The following is a 16,819-nucleotide window of genomic DNA, read 5'->3' as shown; positions in this document are numbered from 1 at the left end:
AAATCCCATTCAAGTTATTTCCCAGGAACAACCTTGCTGGCAAGAAGATCACTACTGCATAGTGTCACTGTCACCAATTAAGTCCGAAGATGTCCCCATTAACCAAATTATGTCCATAGAAGGTAGGTTGAAACATATTCATGAATACAGGTTATTGCACTTGTAGTGCCTTCTTTTCTTCTCTCTCTCTCTCTCTCTCTCTCTCTCATATTGCATTTTGGCATGCATCAATGGAATCAAGATCTCTTCGTGTCACTCTTTTCAACTTGAAGTAGATTAGTCTCACCCACCCTTTCCTTCTGCTGCTGTCCCTTTGACCTTTGGGTGCCGAAGTTGTATCCCTATATTAATAGCGAGACTTGCGTGTAAGTATTCAATACATCCTATATGAATTAATTACATTTTTCATCAGATATTATTTAAAAAATGTTATTAATTGTTAATTTTCAGTGACAAATTGAAAATTATCACAAAAAATGATACTAATTATAAATTTTAGCAACAATTTTAAAAAATCATCACAAAGAAATGATACTAATGTTCAATTTTTAACGACAGTTTAAAAAATTTATCACAGAAAAACGTCACAAATTGTAAATTTTAATTATAATTTATAAAATTTGTGACAAAAAAAAGTCGTCAAATGTCAATTTTTAACGATATATGCAAAAAAGTATCACCAAAAATTATTTTTAGTAACGATTTTATTAAGACTTATTTTCAATAAAACTTAATAAGAATTAAGTCCAACTATTAAGAGCTATTAGTAGTTTACCCATATTAACATTATTTTCTGCACCCCAAAAAAGAACAAAGAAAAAAGAGAGCACATTTCTTACATTCATGACATCCAAAGACCCATTTCTTCAGCTCCTGTCTACCATGATTTGTATGTGCTAATTGCATTTGAAACACAATGACACGTTCATTTGCAACCCAGAAATTCAAAAATCCAATTCATCAAATTGTTGGAACCACCACAAAAGGGGGAAAGTTACTATTCTTTGAGATGCTAGATACACCCTTAACAAAAATGTCACATTTATGGTGATCAAAACCATTCCCTCAAATTTTACAGTAAATGATGAAACAAAAAAATATCATTTGAAATTTAACAATCTAAGGATAAAAAATCTAACCGATTTAAATGACCATTTCTAATGTCTTACATTTCCTAAATAAATGTAGCACAATTGTTGGTGATATGTCCAAATGGCACCAAACATCAGAAAGGCAGGTTAATTGTATAAATGATGGCGCACGTATCACCACCGCTATCCTTGAAAAACCTTATTTTAAGCTCATTGCCTGTACTTGGCTGGCAAACAAAATCATGATTTTGAGGGGGCGTCATCTCATCTGCTTGTTACAGCTCTTCTTCTAAGCATTTAGGACACTTGCATCTAAAACCATAATCTGCTAGCAATGCCTGTCTCTCTTCAAAAGGAAGGTCCTCTTCTATATATGATATGGTTACCTGGAAATGATCAAGGATGTCAAATATTTCATAGTGATCATCGAGTATTGAGTTTGACAATAGAGCTTCAAAGAGAGCCATATGGTGATTATTAATGATTCTTAAGAAATAGAGGAGTCATGTTTTAAGATATGCTAATTTAGATGAGATATTACCTCTTCTCCCTTGCTAATAGGTCGGAGAGCAATTATTGTTGCTTGGCCATCCCTGTCCTGCAATTGCAAACAATGACGAAACAATCATAAAAAAATCTAACAAGCACGGACACAAACACTCGACATGATATGACATGCCAACACGTTAATTTTCAAAAAGTCCAAGACTGGATATGCGGGCGATAGAAACAATCAAATCAAAAAATTCCCAACTTTGGAAAGATAATTACCTCGTCTCGTTTGAAGGCTTTTGCATTGGGATGACAGGAGTGGTTCATACAGCTTTGAAGAGGGAAAAATGCAGTGCCTAGAAATATAATGATGTTAATAGTTGGAATATAATAGTTGAATTTTAATTGATTATTGCTTTGTACTAAACACGTCAGCAAGGAAAAAATGATGGAATAATGATAGAGATATTTCCACAACGGTGACAACCAGACACTTAACAAAAGAAGTCAGTGAAGACATACCTACATCCAATAACAGGAAATCATCAAAACTAACAAAAAATATAATAAAAGTAGAACACTTAAAAATGATTTTGACTTTTAACTTCCCCTTATCATTGTGACACTTTTCACTTGAATCAAGCCAATCCTCATTGGTATTGCTCTATGTTGCACATGAAACTTGAAAGAGTCATCTTAGATGATTTTTCATCATCTTGACTAAAATTGGTGCCATGTCTAGCTTCTCACTATTGCATTCATCACTTGCATCTTATTTTCAGCCATTCTTCCATCTCAGCATCTTCATGTCCTAGACATCAATTACTTGTGCATGTTTGTTGCTTATTAAACATTTTAAACCACAAAACATGCCTAACCTTATAATACCTGACTTTTGGAAATTTCCATACAACTTAATATACATTGAACCAGCACACCTCTCCATTAAAAATCTGCTTCATCATATGCAACTTCATACATTCTTTACAACCTCCCTCATGGAAGTGAATCCAAGATAACACAGATAGGTGTTTTAGCTTCCGCCCACCATCAATTCCCCATCCTAATTCCTAGTTAAATTATGATGACATCTCATAGGTTCTATCTTACTTTGTCCTACAAAACATTCAGATTTTCAATTGAACCTCTATAATTGTAGTCTCTTCATTCAGAATTAAATTTCAAGCAACATAAACCATAGGATATCTTCCTCAATATGTCCAGCAAGCTCATCCATAAGATCTCTTCCAAAACAACTTTACGTGAGTGGTGATTTAGTTCTCTCTTATTATTGTGCATTACACATTTCTCACTCATCTAAATATTGCATTAATATAGCCCAGCCTTTCTTAGTTAGTTGAATATATATATTTATTGTAAGCTTACAATATAAGGTTTACCAGCAAATATTGCACTGCCTCTCCTAAAATTAAATCATACCTTCACAACAAACTGAATAGTCATCACCAAGAGCATCCAGAACAGGCCGAGTAGTTATTTCAGCTTCTTTCTGCCATGAAGTTAATAAGGAAACAGCATCAAAGCTTTCAATTAAGTAAAAAGCGTGAATATGTCCTAGGGCTGAGTGCAAACCTTATCAGAGTGTGGAAGATCATCAATGTACAGAAAGTAATCCTCCACTGGAGAAGGTACAACCAAATCACTGTCCCATAGAAATGCATCAACTAAGTATGAAAAGGTGGATGTGCCATGTGATATGAATCAGGAAGCATATATAGAGTTTTGTTTTCAAGTGCTAGACCAAGCCAATGCAAGTATAGAAGTTTTTGCTTGCATACTTGATGGATAACAAAAGACTAGAAGGCTTGATAAATATGACACTTACAGATTATTTAGCTCGAACATGCCGATAATATGCCCATAGATCTCAAGGGAGAATACTAAGAAAGTGTTAAGAAAATTTCAAAAATCATGAACCAGCTAATATTAAGCAAAACATTTCAGACAGAGGATTATCAATTGATCAAAAATTGTGGGGATACATGGCTCACATTCCTTGTCAAAGATAGCTGCCTTTAACAGTTGCAGAGACTGAAGCATTCAAACTGAATCATTAGTAGTAAATTGCCACATTAATCCGGACCAACATAAAGTGCACATCAATAATAAGTCAAAGAAGTCATTGACAGGTATGTGGAACCCCATCTTAAAAAGGGATCTAGCCTCTTTTCTCCAGGAAAATTTGTTCTTTAGTCAATAACACGAACATTTTTAAGAGACATTTTACAACTCTTGGTGACAAGTAGCATAATACAAAGGGCTTTGTATGCTCAGCACGAGAAATGTAACCATCATAATTGGCTAAAATGTGAATGAGGGAAAAGATCAATAGCAAGCTCTCTGAATGTTCTGTGAGATGGTTTGTTCTACATTTGGGGTTGACTTTTTTAGAAGCTAAAAAAGCTAGTGTGCTTGGGAAGTTGATAAAAAAGCTATTTTTTTGTGAGTGAAAAAAGTTGATGTGACATTTGGTTTCTTAGCTAATGACAAACAACTTAGTGGCTTTTTGGCTTTTTTTTATCATTACCCCAAACGCCCACCAAGTCAGATGCAATTTTGATTCAATGATTAGAGATCTTTTTAACACATTGTCTCTTAACTAGTTAGCACTGTCTATTCCAAAATTTGGCACGCACGAAAAACTGACAAGCATTGAGACACATACAATCCAATGGTGGGCTTGATAAAACATGTATCCAGCATAAACTTATTCAGGGGTTCAAGAATTCAATTTGCAATACAAGCACTATATCCACATGACACTTTCATATGCACACAAATAGCAGCTTGTACAACAGGTACACGTCAATATGACTCTTTTACATGTCTACATACATGTACATGAACATAAGTACACAGTTTTACATGCAAAAATATAAGTCCATGTAACATACAGATACAGTTATACCAAGAGATTTGGATTGAGGAACATTACACCAAGGAACTTAAAAGGCTATGTTAGTGAGGAGGGTGACATGGTTTTTTAGAATAAAGGAAAAAGGAAAGTACGAATATAGAAAGGGACAAGATAAGCCTGTCAAAAGACTAATGAAGGGAACAGCAAATGCATCAACTTTTAATCTAGTAGAGGTATTAAGATTGGAAATAAAGGAATAATCATGAAAGCCAAGAAGAGGTAAGTAAAGGCATAATAGACAGAATACTACCATTTAAGAAGAGTTGAACTTTCATGTTCTTTAAGTCAGTTCTTGTTTTTCTTAATAAATTCCAGAATATTATTATTTTATAGATAACAGTAAGTAAGTCTATTTTCTGTTCTTTTTCTTTTCTTTTCTTCTTCAGATGGATGGCACTTATGAATTGTAAAGAACTATTCTTGCAAAGGAAAGTGTGTGGAAGTTGATCAAGATCCAGAAGATTACACTACAACATGACAACATATTACCAGCCATGGATGTAGCACTAGTGCAGGGAAAACAGTCAAAAGGCAAACCTTGAATTCTCACACTTTAACTAAACATCAGCTTATAACATGCTCAAATAGGGGATGTTCTTCTGTGAACCTAAACAGCTCAGACCAGGCACTTAGGAATAGAGATGGTGATGAAAATGTATGTTATTATGCTAAATTGGCATTTGGATAGCTGTGGTCAAAGGTCAAGATGAATATGGAAACATCAAATCTATTATTGATACATGTTAAAGATAAGATTGTTGATTGTTGATTGTTGATTGTTGAGCATATTCGCAGACTGAATGGTAGAAAGGGATAGCAATATTCATTTGTATTTGTTCACTTTTTCCAACAAGCACACCATCAAGAGGAGAACATTTACCATGAATGCCAGCTCCTTTATTTGCATCCTAAATGCAGTTTCTTCGTGACAATCAACATCATCTGGTAAAGCAATGCACTCCCACCACCTATAGTTAAATGTGATAGCGTCATATACTTTGAATAACCAAAACCAAAGTAACACTTTCAGAGGCCAAAGAACAAGTACGCATAATAATAAACTAGTCAAGACTTTATATGCTGTGATCAACGAAAAATAGAGACGTCACTAAAAATTACAACTACCTTCTCTTGTATCCCATTGATATTGGTTTCCATGCCTCCAAAAGTAGAGAAAGATTACAGCTGTCAGTAGTGCACTTCCCTTCCTTTTCAAGATTAGCTGTTTTTGACTTCTTGTACCTTAAAATGGTGAACGAAACCACCTGAAAATGAAAACCAAATAAGTTTGTTAACATAACACCACTTTCATGTCATACATATGCAGAAGAAATATTTATACTCGTATACAATTCCAGACCCAAAAAAAAAAGTTTCTATTTGTATTAGGTTCATTATAAGGTATGTATGGTAATCTGGACTTTCTCTATGTGGAAAGATATAAAAGTAGAATGATTGTCTACAGTAGAGCATACCTTGGCAGCTAGGAGGAAAATGTCATTTGTTTCTGAGAGAAAAGAGCAGAGAAAAGGAAAAACAAATTAACAAATTTCGCTTAAAGAATATTTCTTTGTTGCAGTTAACTAACGAAGTGTTAGAGCCTTGCCATTAGCATGTTGTATAAATTTTAGAAGTGCCTCCTTATTTAATGATTTTGATCTTGCCCCCGTACAAAGTAGAGAATGAAACAAGTCCCAATCAGCCTCCGCACATAATTTGCTACAAAAGTTCGGCAACAAAAAAGAAGTGATTCATATTCAGTGCATGATTGTTATAAACAAGGATGAAAAATAGCACAATTTCTTATGCATACAGAGATATAGAGAACATACACCCTTGAAACAAGCATATGGTATAGAGCAGGTTTAGTAATTGATTCGGCTGGCCTAGCTCTACATAACAAGGATAATCTAAGCCAATATGTCATTCGAAAACCTCGACCAGAATACAAGTTTCACAATGTGGGTGCCCATGGTAATATGTCAATTCTCTTGTTTTTTTCTTTATCATAGAATTTTTAGGCCATTGATTCAGACACTTCGTATCAGTGTGAACAGAATCACTGTGTCCTTGTAAATAGTTTGGAATAAAAATAAATAAAAATCAACCTATTAATGCATTAGTAAGAGGGAGCCAATGAAGCATCCCCAGTTCTGGACTTGATTGTAATCACTTACTTAAAGTATCCTTTTATTATTATTTTCCTTTATTTTTTTGTACAATTTCATTCAAGTATCTTATTAGAAGAAAACATATACTCAAATTTGATAAGCATTCTAGGCTTACATTTACTGCTGCTTAATTTTTCATGGTCAAGGTTGAAATCTTGCAGAGCAACACACTCTGCTACAGAAAATCGTATTAAAAACACAAAATCCACAACCTCCTTAGGAAGGTATTAGGACCCCTACCTGCAGTAGTAAGATTCTCTACATCCACCTGGACAAGAAATAACTGAAGGCAATGGGAACTGTTTTGAATAAGGCAAAACCAATTCACCATTCATCAATGATTCCACAATCTCTTTAGGAAGAGAAGTTCTATATTTAGAACTGCTGGAACCATATTCTTTCGAGCTTCTGTGATCTACTACATAAGAATCGTCCTCACCGTCAGATGAATCAATTTGACATGTCTCTTTTGGGATATGTGAAAATGGTTTCCTCTCACATTCATTATTTGTGGAAACACCCAAATCTTGCAAATAGAGTTTCCTCCCAATTTGAAGTTCAATGGAGCCAATAAAGCAGAAACAGAAACTACATACTAAACAGTCAATCTGCAGCACGACAAAAAAGAGAAAGGAAACATGCAAACCATAAGGGGGAGAGAAGAAGAAGAAGAAGAAAGAAAAAAAAAACCCTAGTTCATAGAGAGAGAGTTAATATTTTCAAATTACAAAACCTTATTTGAAGAATGTTGAGAACCAGCAAGCATTTGGTCCTTCAAAACAAGGTCCCCTTCTTCGAAGTCCACATCAGCATAGACACCTACAGTTCACAAAAATAGTTGATGCTTGATGGCAACAAACACTTGTTTCATTGTTTTAGGTATTATATACTTCTCTAAGGTTGTGTTTGGTTCGAGGAGTTGATGAGAAATGGAAAGGGAAAAGGAAATGCAATCTCACTTTTTGTTTGATTATAATGGAAAACACATGGGAAAAGAAAGTGAGAGGAAAATACAATCCCACTTTTTATCTTTTGTGTTCACTTATGCTATTTTCTTTCTCCATTTCCCAACTCAACCAAACATAGGTTGGAATTCGAATCCTATCAATTCTTTCTCCTTTTCTTTCTATTTCCTTTCTCTTTCCCTTTCCCTTTCCATTTCCCCCAACCAAACACTGCGTTAGTAGGCGAAATGTAAATAAAATATACTTACATTTCACATAATTTCACACACCTTTTCCTTTTCCTATTCCCTTTCCAAATCCCTCTTCAAATTCTCCAACCAAACATACGCCAAGCAAACAACAATCAAACGATGTAACCGTGTGCATTAACTCCAGCATAAAAGTCATTTTCCATCCTTCTCTAATTAAACGTGAACTCAATCACCAATTAGTCAATTCTTGCTGAAAGTGACTGGAAATCATTAAAAATTGGAACTTTAGTCTCTCAAACAGTCAAATCAAAATAACAACATTATGAGACTACCCTTTCCCAGGATGATTTTAATTCTATTTCTTTCAGGACATAAATCAAACAGTTGGTACACAATCATATGGGTCACTTCCCAACAACTCAAACCAACACACAACATCAAAATGAGACTAACCCAAAAAAAAAACAGGTAGTCATATATAGTATAACGACTAAAAGTGAACATACCCTTTCCATGCTCGCCGTTTTGTCTTACTTTGAGTCCACGGATTTCTCTAGTTGTGGTAAGCTGATCGAAGTATTCCTGGGTTTAGAAAATCCAAAATCAAAATCATTCTCAACAACAATACATGTATGTGTGTTTGTGCGTGTGAATAGAGAGAGGGAAGGGGACAAAGCTTGCCTGAACTTGATGAGGCATAGGAGGTTTAAGAAGAGCTGAGATTTCATCTGCGAACTGAGAGTCGATTGGGCAAACCGCCTCCATTCAAACAAACCCTTATTGTCTAATTTCAAGAAAGTTTCTGCTGACGACAATGATTCGAGTGTTGCACTGCAATTGCTCCTCTACGGCCTCCCTCACTCGCTGTTGTTTGTTTTTGTTTCATTTTATTTTTCTCTTCCTTTTGCTAATCTACTATTTACAAAAATAAAATAAAATAAAATAAAATTTTTGATGAATGGTTTGTTGTTTTTGCTACTCTATTCTTTACATAAAAATTAAAATTTTTAATTATCCGTTGGCTGGATTAGTTTACACACATTTTAACTAATTTTAAAATTTACGTAAAATATTTCTTTCAAATGAATTGAGCGAATCTCAGATAAAATTGGTGGGCGTGACTTCAAGAACCAGATGGCTTATAATGAAAGTTAAACTTGACATTTAGAGAAAGTACACTCTCTAAATTTCAAGTTGCATCCACTAAACTAACCTCTCAGGTTACATAAAAATAAAAATTAAAAATTTCATTTTACTTTCATTTCTCTCCTTTTTTTATACTTATTTTATTATAAAGAAAATTTATCTATAAATCTCATCTTGGGAAATGATGATTCATTTTGTTCTAAGTATTTTCTTATAGACCAATTAGTTTCATTAATTTTGAAAAGGCAGACTTAATATATTATTTAAAAATTAGATTTACGATTATACCCTTATTTCTATTATATTCCTTTTCTTTTTTTCTTTTGTACTCGAAAGGTAAGGTACATAATATGTGGGAATCAAATTTGGGATATTTTTTATATAAAAATCTTTTTTATTTGAAAAATATTTCAAAAGGAATACAAAAATAACTTAAAACATAGAATTCTTCAAACATTCTAAAAAAATGAAGGATTTTTCAAACATTTCAAAAGGAGTACAAAAATTACTTGGTAAGTTTTGGCCAAATATATAATTTCAAGCTGTAATACTCTAATATGACACTCAAACGTAGCACTCCAATATACAATCCCGTTTTGTAACTCGAATTTCATTTGGCTCGAGTGGCCCGACTGCCCAAAACGACGTCGTTTTGGACAGTTTTTTTTTTCCGTCTTTTCTTTACTCTTTGCAGATGATGATGAAGAAGAAGAAGAAGAAGAAGAAGAAGGAGGAGGAGGAGAGAAGAGGAGCTGTGAGAGAGAGAGAGAGAGAGAGCAAAGAGAACAGAACATCATCATCATCTTCATCAGTACAGCAACATCATCTTCATCAACAACAAATTTTTTATCACCCATCAACAACACATTTATCACCCACATCCAGACCCAATTGATCTATTGCTAACACCATCTTCATCAAAACATGCTCTTTCTACAAATTCCCCCCCTCCCACTTCATCTTCAGATCTAGATCCACCAGAAAAAAAAAAAAAAAAAATCAACATCTTTATCAACATATCATCATCGTCATCATCAACAACAACATCTTCATCAACATCAACATAATTTTTAGATCCAGATTCATTTTCAGATCTAGATTCACTAGGGGAAAAAAAAGTCGAGTTTTGATCGGCGATCGGCAATCACCACCATCATCTCCATCTTTTCCCCTTCTCTCTTCCTCTTTTCTCCCCTCTCTCTCTCTCTCGCCTCCTCTCTTCCTCTTCTTTTCTTCTTCTCTCTTCCTCTTCCTCTTCCTCTTTTCTCCTTCTCTCTCTCTTTTTTGTCTCTCTATTCAAAAAGTAAGAAAAGAAAAAAAAATTAAAACCCAAAACGACGTTGTTTTGGGTTTTGAGCCACCGAATTTCGAGCTACCACGGAGTATTCCTCCAATATAACACTCAAAAAAAGAAAAAAAACTTAGTGTAATATCCTAATGTAACACATAAAAAATCATTACTGTATTTTTCTTAGACGTAACACTCTAATATAACACTCCAAAAAAATCTTCTTAGTGTAACACTCTAATGTAATACACACAAAAAATTCCTTATTGTAACAATCTAATGTAACACACAAAAAAATTCCTTAGTTTTTTTTTTTTTTTTTTTTCAAACGTAATATTCTAATATAACACTCCAAAAAGACTCCTTAGTTTAACACTCTAATATAATACACACAAAAACTCTTTAGTGTTACACTCTAATATAACACACAAAAAAACTTTAGTGTATTTTTTCCAAATGTAACACTCTATTATAATACTCTAAAAAAATTACCTGAGTGTAACACTCTAATATAACATACAAAAACTCCTTAATGTAGCACTCTAATGTAATATCCAAAAAAACTCCTTACTATACTTTTTTCAAACACAACGCTTCAATACAACATTCTAAAAAAACTCTTTAATATAACACTTTAATGTAACACAAAAAAAAAAAAAACTCTTTGGTGTACTTTTTTCAAACATAACGCTCCAATGTAATAAAAAATAATCTATATATTTTTCCTAAACATAACACTCTAATGTAATACTAAAAAAAAAATGTGAGATTTTTCAAATCATTCCAAAAAGAATACAAATATCCCTTAGTAAGTTTTGGACAAATATATAATTTCAAACTGTGAGTGTTACGTTTGGAAAAAGTACACTAAAGAGTTTTTTTTAATGTTTTTGTATGTTACATTAGAGTGTTATGTTTGGATTACACTAATTGGAGTGTTAGGTTTGGAAAAAGTATGAATTTTTTTTTTTTTTTTTTTGTGTATTACATTGAAACATTACGTTTGGAAAAAGTACAACAAATAGTTTTTTTTAGTGTTACATTAATACGTTTGAGAAAACTACATCAACGAATTTTTTTAATGTGTTACATTGAAGTGTTATGTTATTGGAGTGTTACATTAGAGTGTCAAGTTTTTGTTCGTAATGTGAGATTTGTTCTAAAATGAGAGAAAATTCAAAACTTTTATAATGTAAATTGCCCAAATATGTAATTTTACACTTCAATAAATCCACTTTTATCCCTAAAAAATTAAACCCAAACATGTAAGTGACTAACCTTTTATATAATTTCCACTTTAATGGGACATTGGGTTCATTAAAAAAAAAAAAAAAAAAGGACTAAATAGTTCACAATATCACATTTTGAGATTTATTGATACTTCACCCTTATTATAATTCTATCTCTAACTAAAATTATTTAAAGGCCTGGTTTGGGAATATGGCTAAAAGTTACTTTTTGGCTTTTAACTTGTTTTACGTCATATCACTTCTCTATTTTTTTTATATATTTAAAAAAAAATTAAAAATCAACTTTTAACCTATTTATCAAAACAAGCCAAAATCTGATTTTAGAATTTAAATTTTTAGTTTCTCCTTCTACCCATCCTTTCTCCAATTATGTCTACCAAACAATTGATAGAAAACTTTGCGGAACATAAACTAAAAACCATTAAGGATTCAATTCTATACATGAAAACTATATGAATTTCTACTATACAAAATAAGTGAATACATATCTTGATCCATGATTGTATGAAATCCTCTTGTAAGAAAGAGAAACCTTGAATGGAGGAACTTGATCTTTAAGTTCTTTACTTGTCTAAGATCTTCAAACCACTTCTCTCTCTCTAGGCGATGGGAGCCTTCTTGTGGTGACAACTTAAGTTTTGTGATGGAGAGTGTGGTTTGGGACCTTACACTATTTATAGTAGTATTCTTCCCATCAAAGAATACATTCATTCAATGAACTTCATTAAATAGATTAATGTATCTTATACATTCATAATAGACACATAATGCATCTCTAAGATTCATTCATAATGAATCTATCACATTCAATGCATTGACATTATCTCCATTAGTCTTCTATACATTATGTATATATATGTGCATTCATTAATGATTAGTCACCATCTAATTGATGTACATGTATCTTACTTAATGAGATGAATCTAGTATAATCATGCATAAGCCACATTAAGCCATATTTAGAAAAAATTCTTACAATCTCCCACTTGGCTTGCATGATGATATTACGTCACTAGATTATCATAATATGACCAACATTCTCCCACTAGAAGATTGCACCATCACCATTAGGTTCTGTTTAATGAAATTATTAGCACCAAATCATTGTAGTCAGTGATTTACACATTGATCAAGACTGTACAATGGTTATAGTGTTAATATTTTCCATTAACATGAATAAGTGAATCTTAAATCACAGAGATGACATTAGCAACATAATGGTGATTAATGCTAATTCATCTATAATGGTCCCGTTGTTTACATCTTCTTCTAAATTGTGCACAAGTATGAAGAATGAAAACAACAAACATAATCATTACTAACAGAAGATGATTATAACATAACATTTATCATGAACATAATACACTCATTTCAAGTCTAAACATGATAAACTTTCTACCAAGCCCATACGCGCAACATGTTCTTGAAAGAGCTTAGGTGTAAGACCTTTAGTTAAAGGATCTGCTAACATAAGTGTAGTACCAATATGAGAGATGGAAATAGTCTGATTCAGAACCCTTTCTTTAACAACTAGATACTTGATATCAATATGCTTTGATCCTCCCGAAGTTTTGTTATTATTGGAGAATCACACAGCAGCATCATTATCACAGTAAATCTGTAAGGGCTTCGAAATTGAATCGACAAGTTGTAATCTAGATATGAAATTCTTTAGCCATGCTGCATGACATGTAGCTTCATAACATGCTATGAACTCTACCTCCATAGTGGAAGAGGCTGTCAGAGACTGTTTATGACTCTTCCACAAAATGGGTCCATTAGTAAGCATAAAAATATACCCATAAGTGGACTTTCGAGTGTCTTTACATCCAGCATAATCAGCATCTGAATAACCAACAACTTCAAGGCTGTCTGTTCTTTGATAAGTGAGTATGTAATCCTTAGTGCCTTGTAAATATCACAACACTTTCTTAACTGCTTTCCAATGATCAAGTCCGGGTTTGCTTTGGTATCGACCAAGCATACCAACTACAAATGCTATATCAGGACGTGTACAAACTTGAGCATACATAATGCTCCCAACTGTAGAGGCATAAGGAATTTCTTTCATTTGTTCCCTTTCTAAATTATTTTTGGGACACTGAAATTCACTAAATTTATCACCCTTAACTATAGGGGCAACACTACTTGAACAGTTATGCATGTTGAATCTTTTAAGAACCTTTTTGATATAGGCTCTTTGGGACAATCCTAAAACACCACGAGACCTATCTCGGTGAATTTCTATCCCAATGACAAAAGAGGCTTCACAAAGATCTTTCATTTCAAAATTTCTCGTAAGGAATTTCTTTGTCTCATGTATCATTCCCAAATTATTGCTAGCAAACAATATATCGACACACAAAACTATAATGCAGATATTGCTCCCACTGATTTTAAGGTAGACACATTGATCAACCACATTATCCTTAAAATCAAATTTGGTGAGAACTTCATAAAATTTAAGATACCATTGTCGAGACGCCTGCTTTAGACCATATATGGACTTCTTAAGCCTACAAACCATAGTTTCCTTGCTTTCATCCTGAAAACCTTCAGGTTGGTCCATATAGACCACTTCATGCAAGTTACCATTCAAAAAAGTTGTTTTAACATCCATTTGATGTAACTCTAAATCATAATGAGCTACTAAGGCCATGACTATTCTCAAGGAATCTTTATTAGAAACAGGAAAATAAGTTTCCTTATAGTCTATTCCTTCTTTTTGAGTGTATCTTTTACCAACTAATCTGGCCTTGTATCTTTCGACATTGCCTTTAGGATCACGCTTGGTTTTAAAAACCATATGCATCCAACAGTTTTGGCTCCCTTAGGCAATTCTACAAGATCCCAGACATTATTGTCTTTCATGGATTTTAACTTATCTTTCATGGCATTTAACCATTGAGTTGCATTTCCATTTTTCATGGCTTGGCCATAAGAAACAGGATCGTTCTCCAATCCTATACCACACTCATTTAGGTAAACCTCATAGTCATCTGATATGGCTGGTTTTTTTTGTCACAACCCAAACTCGGTACCCAAAAGCTTGGCGTCGTAACAAGATAAAAAGGAAATAATTTAAATGATTTTGTAGTCGTAGTAGCGCAAGCGGAAAAATTAAATAAATTAAAATAAAATAATTGGGTACAAAATGCTTGTTTAAAAGGAAACAAATATAGTTACTTGAGCTTTATTCTATTACAAGAGTCCGAAAGGAAAAAAAAATAAAACAGATAGAAATCAAAAAGGAAATAAAATAGCACAACGATTCATTCCCCATCTTGATCCTGCTAAACCTCGTCACCTGAAAGGGGTAACAGCTATAACCACATAGCAGAGTGAGAAGTACTATACTGTGAGTATTAAGGTACAAAATAGCCATGGGTAGTTATTTAAACTAAAACATTAACATAATTTGAGTTGAATATGCAGATTATTTAACTGAATAAATAAATAACTATAACCACGGTACAAAATAGAACAGAATAGGGGTCACTAGAGTAACAATCAGAACATGGGTCAATAGATCCATGACAAACAGGGGACCACAAAGTGGTCAAACAGGGACCAATGGTTATTTAAGTCCCCCCAAGGCGTGGGACTCCCGTGGTGGTACTTACACAACGTAATTGTTTATAAGGTTATAGTCAAATATTCTTTAAAAAATACACGAACATATCCATCAGTTTTCTTTTAACCAAACAGGGTTCAGAAATTAAACCATGTAACTGAAATATTTATATAGTTTATAATAATTTATAAACATAACTTGTATAAAATAAATTATGGTGAGTCAAAACATACGTAGACTATATTATGGTAACTCAAGACATATTTAAAACATATTATACTAGCTCAAGGTATAATATAACTCACGTTAACTTAATTTTTTGTTCTTCCTTTCCTCCACTCAAAGATCCTCACCCGTGTTGTCCTCTTTTCTACTTTCTATTTCTTTTTTCTGTTGCCTTAAGCATGTCAATCTTCCCTATTTATAGGGAAGTAATCCGTGGGTAACAAGTTACGGAAGGGTCCGTGTATTTGACGCGTGTAAATCTTGGCTGATTCACCCTGATTCACCCTTATCTATTTATTTATTAACTTGTTGATTTTATCTCTTACTTTGACCATTGACTATTCTACTCTCTTAGGACTCAGGACTTACTTTGACCATTAATCTCTTAAGACTTACTTTGACCATTTTATTATTCTAAAAGTTATTACCTTCTTTGGTAATCCATGATGACTCCTAAAATTATATATGACCATAAGTTAGGTTCACGTCTAAAAATCTCACTACCCAACTATAAAACATCACTTACCACTTACTAAAATATTTAATGTGTGGTGTTTCGCAATGTATTTCCTTAGCAATTTAATTGATAAAATTCCCAATTTCCTAAATTATGCATTTATTTATTTTTGAGTTCTATTTATTGTAATATTAAATTTAAAACATTCGGGTGTCACATTTCTCCTCTCCTTAAAGAAGTTTGTCCTCAAACTTGACGTACCTTGGTATTCGAAGAAGTGTAGGAATTTGGATCACATTTGGCTTTCAGTTTCCCACGTTGCTTCTTCGACATGACAGTTTCTCCATAAGACCTTTACGAGGGGTATAGTCTTATTTCGAAGATCTGATCACGACGATCGAGAATCTGTATAGGTTGTTCTTCGTAAGAGAGATCTTCTTGAACTTCTAGGTTCTCATGATCGACAACATGCTCTGGATCTCGAAGATATCGACGAAGCATCGAAACGTGAAACACATTATGGACATTGGATAGTTCGGGTGGAAGCGCAAGACAATATGCTACAGGACCAATCCTTTCGAGTATCTCGAATGAGCTGATGTAACGTGGTCTTAACTTTCCTCGCTTTCCAAATCGGATAACCCCTCTTGTCGGTGAGATCTTAAGGAACACATGATCTCCTATTTGAAATTCTAAGTCTCGTCTCCGTATATCTGCATAGCTTTTCTGGCGGCTTTGGTGTAATAACCCTCACCACTGCTTACCGATAAACACTAATTACCGTTAAACTGAACTGATTATGACTGATAACTGGACTGATTATGACTGATAACTGGACTAATTAAAGTATTGAACTGACTAACTGAAAAACTGGAATCGAATTGACTGAGTATGTGTGTTAATTTGTATTCTATCTGTTTGACTGTTTGACTATCTGTTCATGTTTTATGTTTAAACTGCTAATTGAAGGCCTTATCGGCGGCCGAACTGGGAATTGATTAATGTTTCGTGATCCTCATAATTAATGTGAT

General features: G+C 33.4%; 1 protein-coding gene across 2 annotated transcripts; it reads right to left on the bottom strand.

Annotated features, from left to right (window-relative positions):
• Positions 1-928: 928 nt before the first annotated feature.
• On the bottom strand, positions 929-11,380 carry ATXR2 (histone-lysine N-methyltransferase ATXR2). 2 transcript variants are annotated; one of them, XM_082883877.1, is made up of 16 exons: positions 8,530-8,763; positions 8,355-8,430; positions 7,927-8,108; positions 7,426-7,511; positions 6,933-7,300; positions 6,128-6,240; positions 5,997-6,028; positions 5,647-5,786; positions 5,402-5,489; positions 3,587-3,635; positions 3,430-3,484; positions 3,177-3,246; positions 3,024-3,093; positions 1,863-1,939; positions 1,633-1,689; positions 929-1,477 (listed from the first exon to the last, which is right to left on the bottom strand). In XM_082883877.1, the coding sequence occupies exons 3-16, from the start codon at positions 8,042-8,044 to the stop codon at positions 1,367-1,369; spliced, it is 1,434 nt and encodes a 477-aa protein (XP_082740003.1). In that variant the 5' UTR covers positions 8,045-8,108; positions 8,355-8,430; positions 8,530-8,763; the 3' UTR covers positions 929-1,366. The 2 variants fall into 2 exon arrangements, with proteins under 2 accessions (XP_082740003.1, XP_028056018.2); XM_028200217.2 differs by lacking the exon at positions 7,927-8,108 and having other exon boundaries at positions 8,530-11,380.
• Positions 11,381-16,819: the final 5,439 nt, after the last annotated feature.

This window comes from Camellia sinensis, chromosome 8 (genome assembly GCF_055761805.1).
Source record: "Camellia sinensis isolate YWXY chromosome 8, ASM5576180v1, whole genome shotgun sequence".
Lineage (NCBI taxonomy): Eukaryota > Viridiplantae > Streptophyta > Magnoliopsida > Ericales > Theaceae > Camellia > Camellia sinensis.
This window is presented reverse-complemented; position numbering and strand designations above follow the sequence as displayed.

What these genes read in the sequence shown, in the direction of transcription:
- ATXR2 (XM_028200217.2), bottom strand. Translation starts at nt 8,613, where the DNA reads ATGGAGGCGGTTTGCCCAATCGACTCTCAGTTCGCAGATGAAATCTCA. An exon ending in ATCTTCCACACTCTGATAAG is followed by an intron (nt 3,094 to 3,176) that starts GTTTGCACTCAG and finishes ACTTCATGGCAG; the next exon opens with AAAGAAGCTGAAATAACTAC. An exon ending in CTATTAGCAAGGGAGAAGAG is followed by an intron (nt 1,478 to 1,632) that starts GTAATATCTCAT and finishes GATCATTTCCAG; the next exon opens with GTAACCATATCATATATAGA.